This window comes from Plectropomus leopardus, chromosome 19, assembly GCF_008729295.1.
Source record: "Plectropomus leopardus isolate mb chromosome 19, YSFRI_Pleo_2.0, whole genome shotgun sequence".
Lineage (NCBI taxonomy): Eukaryota > Metazoa > Chordata > Actinopteri > Perciformes > Serranidae > Plectropomus > Plectropomus leopardus.
Window position 1 is genome coordinate 7,582,156 of NC_056481.1, and position 10,193 is coordinate 7,592,348.

General features: G+C 36.9%; 1 protein-coding gene across 1 annotated transcript; it reads left to right on the top strand.

The window, feature by feature from the left end:
- Positions 1-1,173: 1,173 nt before the first annotated feature.
- Positions 1,174-9,741, top strand: LOC121958419 (5-hydroxytryptamine receptor 3A-like). The gene is made up of 12 exons (XM_042507321.1): positions 1,174-1,254; positions 1,939-2,016; positions 2,304-2,357; positions 2,996-3,162; positions 3,889-3,933; positions 4,802-4,911; positions 6,323-6,492; positions 6,695-6,855; positions 7,327-7,537; positions 7,644-7,823; positions 7,997-8,082; positions 9,172-9,741. Exons 1-12 carry the CDS (start codon positions 1,215-1,217, stop codon positions 9,406-9,408), a joined length of 1,539 nt encoding a protein of 512 aa, XP_042363255.1. The 5' UTR covers positions 1,174-1,214; the 3' UTR covers positions 9,409-9,741.
- Positions 9,742-10,193: the final 452 nt, after the last annotated feature.

The following is a 10,193-nucleotide window of genomic DNA, read 5'->3' on the forward strand; positions in this document are numbered from 1 at the left end:
CTTTCTATTTGTGTGTGTGTGTGTGTGTGTGTGTGTGTGTGTGTGTGTGTGTGTGTGTGTGTGCGTGTTGTGAGTGCCTCAGAGAGGCACCTTTGTACACAGATTATCAAGTTGTATTTTATATGAACACACACATACACACACACATATATATCAATAATTTCAGTTATTGTTTAACCTCTCACACTCTGTACTGTACTAAAGTACAAAACTAAAGTTAGTTTACTCCACCACTATTATGTGACAACATTAGCTGCCAGTTGCTGCACTAAATTAGATTTTTGCACACAACCCATATGAAAATATATAGTTGCAGTTTAAACGATTATTTAATTAATTAGAAAACTAACTAGAAACAATTTTGATAATTGTTGGTCCTTATTCATTCAAAAAGAAATTACATGGTTTCAGCTTCTCAATCATAAGGAGTTCCCTTTTTTCCTTTAAATTAATTAATTTGTTTTATTGATTAAATCATTTAAAACAGGAATACACAATACTTGAAATAATTTCCCTGATTGTACTTACATGCCTTTATGTAGGTAACATTTTCAATGCAGTGCTTAAACTAGTAACAAAGTACTTAAACAGTGTGATATTTGTACTTTTATTTAAATCTAAATTCTGAATACCTCTTCCACCACTGCTGCTGACACAGCAAAATTTTGCCATCGCTGGGGTTTTAGTTTCCTGTGATACCAGTACAGACATTAAACAATCACATTTACTGTGTTTAAGTTAATTTAACAGGACTTTGACTGTGCCTTAAGTGGGGTGGAAAAGTTTGTTGCAGCATCCAGTCACTTCGGAGAATGGTTTTGAATTTATCGTAAATAAATGTAAGTTGTTGTTTGTTGGTTTCAGCTTTAGAAAAAACTCATTTCAGACGCAGCTCCTACATCAAATTACATAACCTTGGGGACCAAACAGCCACAACAGTGAAGTGCAAAGAAGTGAAAAGCTTTTGGTTTGATGGCAAAATCAAACCAAACCACAGGCGTCTAAGTGTCGAGGGTGTTGGCAGTTCCAGGGAGCTTTGTTGCATTATACTTCATTTCCATCATTAGACTAATGAGATTAAAAGAAATTGTGGTTGGTCGTTAAATTTGCCCAACCCTCTTCCAATAAAAGGCCGTGATATTACTGCAACAAACATTTCCAGATGACACGGAGAAGACGGGGATGCTCATTAACTGTGCTGACCTCTCACAGTCATGATCCTGACAGGTTTCCTCTTTCTGCTCTTCTTCACAGGTAAGCTGAAACAGTTCTGTACGATGTATGGGGGTGTGAAATTTCTGTTGCCATCCCAAAACAGTGGAGGCGAATGAAGTTTGTTATACAGCATAAAAGAATTAACTGAAAAATAATTATACTAGAGAGGCGTTGCTGTTAAGTTTTTATTTTTTATTTTCACTTTACACTGCTGTGAGCTACACAAATAAAACCTGTTTACCTCCACTGTTTTAGGGAGAAATACAAATATCTGAGATGTATATTTTAAAAATATGGACCGACATCACTTTTCTTGTACTGCTCTCAGGTGGCTTTCACATGTATTTAAACCTTTGAACCTCGAGCTAATTGGCTTGATTTCTTTCAAAAAAGGCAATGAGCAGCTTGGAAGGAAATGTTCCACACATCGCAAGAAATTAGTAGATTTACAAAAGTGTTTTTAAAAAGCTAGGGAAACATGTTAAGGGAAAAGAAGAAAATTTTGGGAAAAAAATGATATTTATAATTATCATAATTATGTTTAAACAATTCTATTTTTTTTTGCTTTTTTGGGGTCATTTTTTTTAAATAGCTCCTGTGTTTGAAAGAGATCAAGCCAATTTGCTTAGGTTTAAAGGGTTAAAAGTCCAAATATTACAGAGGGATATGTGTGTTCATGGAAATTATAACAGATCTATGCAATTAAACACTCTTTTCTGTCAGGCGGAAGTACCTCCAATTACTCAGCGAACACAGAGCTTATTGATCATCAGCAGAAGTCCAATCAGAGCATTGAGGGAGGTATGTACAGGAAAGCAACACCTAAAAATGACAGTTATTCAGCACGTGAATATTTATTCCTGTAGCTCTTATGGCATCTCAAAACTGTTAAAATCCACCAGAGCTTTATGGGAGAATTTCTTTTTTTATTAAACTTGTTTAACTGAACCTATTCATTTCAAAGCTGCATTTTAGCATGTCATTGATAAGATTTAAAAATTGTATTCTGAGTAGTCTGATGACAGTTTAACAAAACTTTAAACTGCTGCCACAGAATCAGGGTAACCCTTTATGTTCTTTTCTCTCAGAAGGAAGTACCTCCAGTTACCCAAATCCTCATGACAATGATCACACCAGAAAAGGTATGTATATGGACAACAAACAATTCAAAAGTGCACAGTGACTCCATGTCTGAATATTAAGTCCTGTAGTCTTAGTCATAGAAGTATTAGGACTTAAGACACTTTTTATTGTTTTTGAAGCTGTTTTGCATGTAGAAGTAAAATTGAAAGATATGTTACTGATTTAAACAGCAATCAGAAAAACATTTCAGTAAATGTTGTCTGTTGTAAATGCATGAAGATTGGCGTGGGCTGATGTTAGATGCATTAGAACAATGGGTAGCAGATGGATCTCAAATTCAAAGCCCTACATAAACTTAAATGACTGCAAACATGCTTAAATTAAAAAATCATTAGTGGACTAATGTCATAAAACCCTGCAGTCCTGCCAATGGCTGTCTCATAATGGCCCATAATGGTCAGTGACAACAAACACTGGATATTACTGCAGATATGTACAAGCTGGTGTTTTTCAAAGTTTAATGATGAATTCAGAAGCAGTGGATAATGACTCAGTGACTACTGATTTTAATTTCTTCTAAACTGTATGTTATGAAGTTATTAAGTTCCATCTTTAAAGCGAAAGTCACAACATAGATGTCTGCATTAAATAATTAATCCTTTGATAGACGATGTGTCATCTGTTTTCTACACTCCAGATGTGATGAAACCAGACCCTCCAGACAAATGCAGTTATCAGGATGTTTTAAAACACCTGAACCTGTCCAAAAACAAGGATCTGTACATCATGGTCCGACCTGTTAAACACTACAAAGAGACTACACGTGTACACCTCCAAATGTCAATGTATGGCATCCTAGATGTGGTAAGTTTTAAATCAAGCTTTACATTTTTTGTCAAATTTTTCTTTTTCATAATGATGATTATTTATGCTTCTGCTTCAAGAAAATTTTGAGCGTGAAACTAGTATTCCCTGCATTCTGGTGAAACTTTTATCTTAATTTCATCAAATGTTAACTTATTTTGAGATTTTAAATGTATTAATTAGAGAGTTGTTTGCCTCCTCAATAAAGTAAAGAAAAGCATGTGACCGCAGCCTTAATTTATGGGTTATGCACAAATTACTGGGTCATTATTCTTCAGATATGGACAAATTTTAGTGTATTACTGTCCAAAGGAAAGCACATGTACAGTGCATGAGAACAGCCTGTTCCATGAACACCATTGCCTCATGTTGCCTTGTGCACCACCTTGTGATGACTCGAGCATTTGTTTTGAAAGGGTGTAAAGAAAGACGCAACTCATTTTCAGAACTACACTGAACAAGAATTTCAACGCAACACTTTTGTTTGCTTTTTCTTACTGGTTTTGATTTGCCAGGGATAGGTGGACCCAGCTAAATGGACAACCTTCTCGCTATGTCAATCATATAGTGGTGACAGTATTGAACTGAAACTTTTTCATAGAAAAAATCCTTATAGCTGCTTTAAATCAGCATAGTATTATGTTTTTTCACTGTTTCACCGTGTATGGTCAGTATGTAACTGTGCTGCTGAAAGATTTTCACACATACTGTTCTCTGTGTTCATAGAGAGAGAAAGATCAGGCCTTCGTTCCTTATATTTGGATTTATATGGTAAGATCTCTCTTATTAATATTTATATGATAAGTTCTCTCTTATTCACAAATGCATGTAGATGCAGCAGCCAGTAGCGCCTCAAATCCTTGCTACTTTTGTTATTTTTTTCGACTCCATGGCCCCCTCTGCTGAAGCCCGACTTTTCTATGATAGAGACATAGCTTTCAATACTGGGAAAAGTTGTGTGGGGTTTGAGCTAAATGCAGCAGACTGCGAGAGGATCCCCGCCAACAGCTTACGCGGAGCACCCTGTCAGACCAGACGGGAGAAACAAAACCGACAGATGAGGACAGGGAGGAGAGTGAGGGCGAGGTTGACCCTGGACCGGAAGCTGTTGCTCTACCAAGTCTTCTTTTGGCTAATGTCCAGTTGCAGGAGAATAAAGTGGATGAGATGTGACTGAGACTCACTCAGCAACAGAAGATCAGAGACTGCTCTGCGCACATCTTCACAGAGACATGGTTAACCAATGGCATCCAGGATCAAGCTGTTGCACTGGACAGACGGACCTTGTTGGGAACCAAAGAACACAAAACTCTAATGCAAATTTAAAAAATGCTCTGCAGGAACTGAATGATGCCACCAGCAGCAACAAGCCCAAACAACCGGATAAAATTTTCATAGCAGGTACTAATTTTGAACAACTCATCCTACAACTACGATGTAGCAGGATCAAGGACGAATGAAATTTGGGGTTTTTTTTAAATGTTTTTTAAAGAATTACTAATAAATTAACCTTCCTTCCTTCCTTCCTTCCTTCCTTCCTTCCTTCATCAACAGTGGAAAATTCGTATTGTTTCCTCTAAATTACATCTTTTCATTTTTCTGTCTTACTTCCTGATTCCCTCCTTCCTTTTCTATGTAGGGCTGGCAAAATCAACATATTTGGTGGAATCCACCTGACTTCTGTGGACTTGAAAAGATAGTAGTTCCTACTGAAGCATTGTGGAAGCCAGATCTAACTATTGAAGAAATGTAAGTTAATTTAGTAAGTTATGTTATGCATGCTTTCACGCAAGACTCTCTAAAATCCCAAGGGTTTGCCCAGATAGACGTGGTTTTGCAGGACATAGCAGTGCACGCTTTGACAAGTTGCATGACTTAGTCTTAGTCCTGCTCAGGTGCGTATTCATGAGTTTTTTTACAATAGAAGATGAGTTTTAGTTTTGTACAAATTATGTTTTAATGCTTATTGTAGAGGAGGTTTTAATCGGGAGCCAAATTATCTGCAATGGTCTCTTCTGATTTTGGATTTTTTCTTTTTTTAAATGCCACACTGCTGTCTGTTGGTTTCTACAGCAACATGACAAGGACAAACTGAGATATTTTGCTTGCAAGTATAGTTCTGGGCACGCTGATAAAATTTGAGCATGTGTGAGCAGAGATATTCTGCTCACACAGGTTTTCAAACAACAAACAAAAAGCATTTCAGTTGTCTATTCTGGCTTCACTCCACTGGCTGCACGCGCATTTTAGAGTACATTTTAAAATTATTTTATTTGTTAAATAATTAAATGGTCTTGCCCATCCTTACCTCTCTGAGCTGCTCCATCGCTATGCTCTGGCCCGGTCTCTCAGGTCAGCTGATGAGCTGCTCCTGGAAATCTTAAAATCTTTAGAGGCTTTTCCATTTTGGCTCCTAATTTATGGAACAGCTTACCGTTGCACCTTAGACAGGCACCTTCACTGTCCCTTTTTAAAACCCGTCTTATAATGCATGTTTATTCCTTGGCCTTCGACCCACTGTGAGACATTGATTTTATTGAATGAAACTGATTTTATTTAGCTTTTATTGTTTTTTATGACTGCTGTTTTTATTAATTTTATTGTTCTTGTTTCATTGTGCTGTTGCTTGTTTTATGTGTTGTGTTTTAGATTGTATCTGCTCTGATGTACAACACATTGTTCTAGCTATTTTTGATCTTTAAGTTGTTTTATAAATAAAGTTGATTGATGGATTGGTTGAAATCAGGAATGCTCTGTAGGAAGTGTATTTTCTGCATGTCCAAGGTAATCATTACAATATAATTTTTATGCAAGATCCTTCCTGAATGCAGCCCTTTATTCCCTGTCTGTATGTTTTCCATTTCCTGTTATGTAACCAACAAGTTCAGTAATTTATTAGCAGTGGAATATGCAGATATGTGATATAGCCATACTTTTTTTATATTGAAAGACACAAAGGTAAGTTAGAGGAAAATAAAGAGTTTAAGGTGAAAACTGTTGATTACATCATACTTTGAAGATGTAGATTCATACTTTATAGTATAATGGACCATACACTAAATTCTGCATAATGGAGCATATTGCCATAAGATGTGTGTGTGTGTGTGTGTGTGTGTGTGTGTGTGTGTGTGTGTGTGTGTGCGTGCATGTTCTCATACAGGACAGAGAAAGACAAAGCCCCTCCGGTTCCTTTTCTCACAGTCAGATGGAGTGGTAAAATTGAATTTAGGAACGACCAGATGCTGGTCAGCACATGCAAGATGCAAGTTTACAAATTCCCTTTTGACATTCAGAGCTGCAGCCTCTCTTTCAAGTCTGTCGTATACTCTGGTGAGCTCTTAACCTGCTGTGTTAAAAGGTTTCTAGACATTCATCTAAAAATGTGTATTTTTTGTGTTTAAATACAAATGTGCTGTAATCGCATTTTTTTTACATGAACACACACCAACACATATTTATCCTCCTTCTTTGTTGAGCTGATATGAAATCTTTAAAATCTTTATGAAAGTTTTATTTTTGACTTCCATCTCAGATAAAGAAGTAAAGTTTGAAGCCATCCTTGACTCTTCAAAGATCACACGGTGGTCTAATGACTTGATGCGGACCCAGTACGAGTGGCTGTTCATCAGCATGACAGTCAAAGAGACGACCGTCAACAATTTTAGCTACAACCAAAGCATGATCATTTACACTGTAAGTATTGAGTACATTTTACTGCTGATACTTTTTTCAGCAATATTTTGCATGTAGACTTTCTACAGTTTCATTTGCTACTTGTACTTTAACCTGCAACAACAGATTATCCCTTTTTAGCCACTCAAGGGAAGCATCAGTTATAGAACAATATAATGATCTGAATCCATGTTTCTGGCTACCGTGCAAATAAAAATCCAAAATTCACTCTTATTTTAGCTCTGTTTTTGGTCTCTACCAGCTCTTTACCTGCTGAAAATTAAAATACTGTGCTCAAATGAGAGCTTTGACAGTGATAGCCCCTTTCACACATGCAACTAAAACCTGAAATCATTCAGACATTATCACAGTGCCCATTCAGAACATGCCTGTCAGAATGGGATGTTTTTTTTTTTGTTGTAACCTGGGTACCACATAGTTTGAAAAGTGTGTGGGAAGATCAATGACCTGACTCTTAAAAAAATTTCATAGATCAAGATGAGGAGGCGGTCTGTCCTCTACATCGCCAACTTCTTGGTGCCTGTCCTGTTCTTCTTCTGTCTGGACTTGGCCTCCTTCCTGATCTCGGACAGCGGAGGCGAGAAGCTCGGCTTTAAGATCACTGTGCTGCTGGCTGTCACTGTGATGCAGCTTATTCTTAATGAAATTCTGCCTTCTTCCTCAGACAGGGTACCACTTATAGGTAACAAAGCCCCGAGTTACTACTTAATGTGACTGCACTTCATGCGAGCAGGACATATATTGTGTGATTATTTGTTCACATTAACCATGTTGTCTTTTTCCTTTAGCTGTCTACTGTATTGGGATGTTTGGTTTGATGCTGCTGAGCCTCCTGGAGACAATTTTGGTGATGCATCTGGTGGAGAAAGACTCTGCATCCCAAGGTGATGAAGCAGTTAAAGACCAAAGCCTGAGTGAGGACTGTGGAGACAAAGACGACAAAGACAACATGCACAGCTATGATGGAAGTGAGATTAAGTATAAATTCTACAAACTTCTGGATCACGACTTGTTCTCCCAATGTTGTTCAGTCTGCAGCTGCTATTATATTTTGTTGATTTTAATACAAACACATTTACAATTTATAAAACATCATTTTGAATATGCTCCAACCATCTTTGTGTCAAACATGTCCTTTCAGAGGTGAAGAAATGGACTGACTGTGCTTGTGTCTGTGATGTGTCTACTGATGAACCTCCATCTGAACTGCTGTCGGTGGCCAAAGAGGTTAGAATCAGGTTGCACTTTTAACGTTAAAGGAATACTTCATCAACAAAATGACCATTTCGCAGCAAAAAATACATGTATTTGGGAAGTACCGAGTGTACGTTTGGATTAATGAGACACGGATTACACTGCGTGAGTTTTATCAGAATTTGTATACAGATTTTTTTAGCTAGTTCTGCTGTTGCTAAATGCAGACATGTATGACTTTAATTAAGCTAGAATTTTCTGCATTTTTTGGATTCTCACTTTGGAGGCATCCAAGAAAAAACAGTTTCTGAATTCATAGTAACATAGGACGAGAAATTGATTTACAAATGGTCATTTGGGGATGTAGTGGCCGTTTCAACATACCATAGTTCCTTGGCCACTTAGTCTGCATGGTGAATCGGTTCTGATTTGCGTTCCAGCTCATTTGTGTAAATCAAAATACTCATGTAAGGCAGGAAAAAACTTCAACAAAGTTTATTTGGAAAAGTAGGAAATACAAAACAATATAGCAGGCTAAGTACATCTTAAACTACATCTCGTCTCGTCCACTACCAACGACTTGATTTCCTAAAGTTCGTAACGTTCCACACTAAGAAGCATGATAAGGCACGGTCAAAAACTTATTTCAAACCGCACCTACAGTATGTAAATTTCTCGTTCTTTCTAAGCATAATGTCATCCTATCTATGTTTGTCATGCTCACTAAACCAGAGCTCTGGTACACAGGTTAGCCTGCGTTCTAAAAGAAACATTATAGGTAATACAAATACTTACAGGTCTACTTCTGTACACCTCTCAAAACAAACAGAAACTGTCATGTAAACCTAAATAAATCAGAACTGATATTGTATGTCATAAGCCAACACAAACATCTTTGCCAAGTATAAAACGTGTGTTGTTACAGGGGGGTGAAGTATTCCTTTAAATATTACATTCAAAATCAAAACAAGCAAAAAGAAAGTATGAACTGTTTGGAAGACTAATTTGAATAAACCTGTGCTTCTTTTATTTTCATGATAATGGACAGAAAAGTGTAGCAGCTTGCAATCTTATAAGGTTTATAATCTTGTTAAATGTCATTCCACTAAACTACCTTTGCAGGGTAGCAGCAGCCATCTGACGGAGGAGTCCCACGCCTTGGAGAAGGTCTCAGATGAGCTGAGGGAGATGATTAAAACACTGGTTCCTCTCCTCGACAGCAGGAAAGAAGAGAAGCCCGGCTACTGGACCAAAGTGACTAAAATAATCAACAAGTGTTTTTTCATTTTCTATGCCACAGCTGCCAGCCTGTTCTTGATTGTTATCTTTTCAGTGTGGAGCACTGCAGCAGACGAGTGACGGTAAAGTTTAGAAATGAGATTAAGTCTTTTTTTTCCCCATTTAACCTGAACCTTAAAATATCTGTAGGTCCCATCTGTAGGACCAAAGAAAGGAATGATCCATTGTTGCTCAGTATAGACCATTGAGGGTTACCACCGACTCTTTAGGAACCAAATACTCCGACCCACAAGGAAAAAATCAAAAATAATTTCTGGATGATGACTAAATGCTTAAGTTTGTTATTTATTGCAGAGCCTCTGCTAACACATCATTACTATTATTATTAATTATTAATTTTATCTTAACTGTGCATTGTTTTTAATCTTCTGGACACTGAAATTAAGCACAGAACCCCCAATCACTTTGTCATTTAAAAACTCAACTTCAACTCACTTCTTAAGTTTTCTTTTTTAATAAGATGGAAATATCTTCAGCAATGTCAGCAAAAAAGAAACAACAACAGAAAAGCAGCCTTTCTTTGTATAATACTGCTATGAACAGAAACTGACTAATTCTGGACTGAAGTTTGGACATATGTAGTCCTTCAGTTGTGCCGCATGTTTAACAGACTGCTAAATATCTAACACATATTCTCTATATTAGCCTCTGACACCAGTCTGATTGTGCTATAAAGTTACAGTAATATATGCATTTGAAATGTAATTTTCACAATTGTACTGAGTCCATCAAATACATTATATAATATCTCAAAGTTTAACCAGGGATCTTTTAAATTTATATCAAGTTCTCCTCTGTGGAAGTAAAATTTAGTCAATGTAAACTTGAAGTGTTTTTGTTTGCCT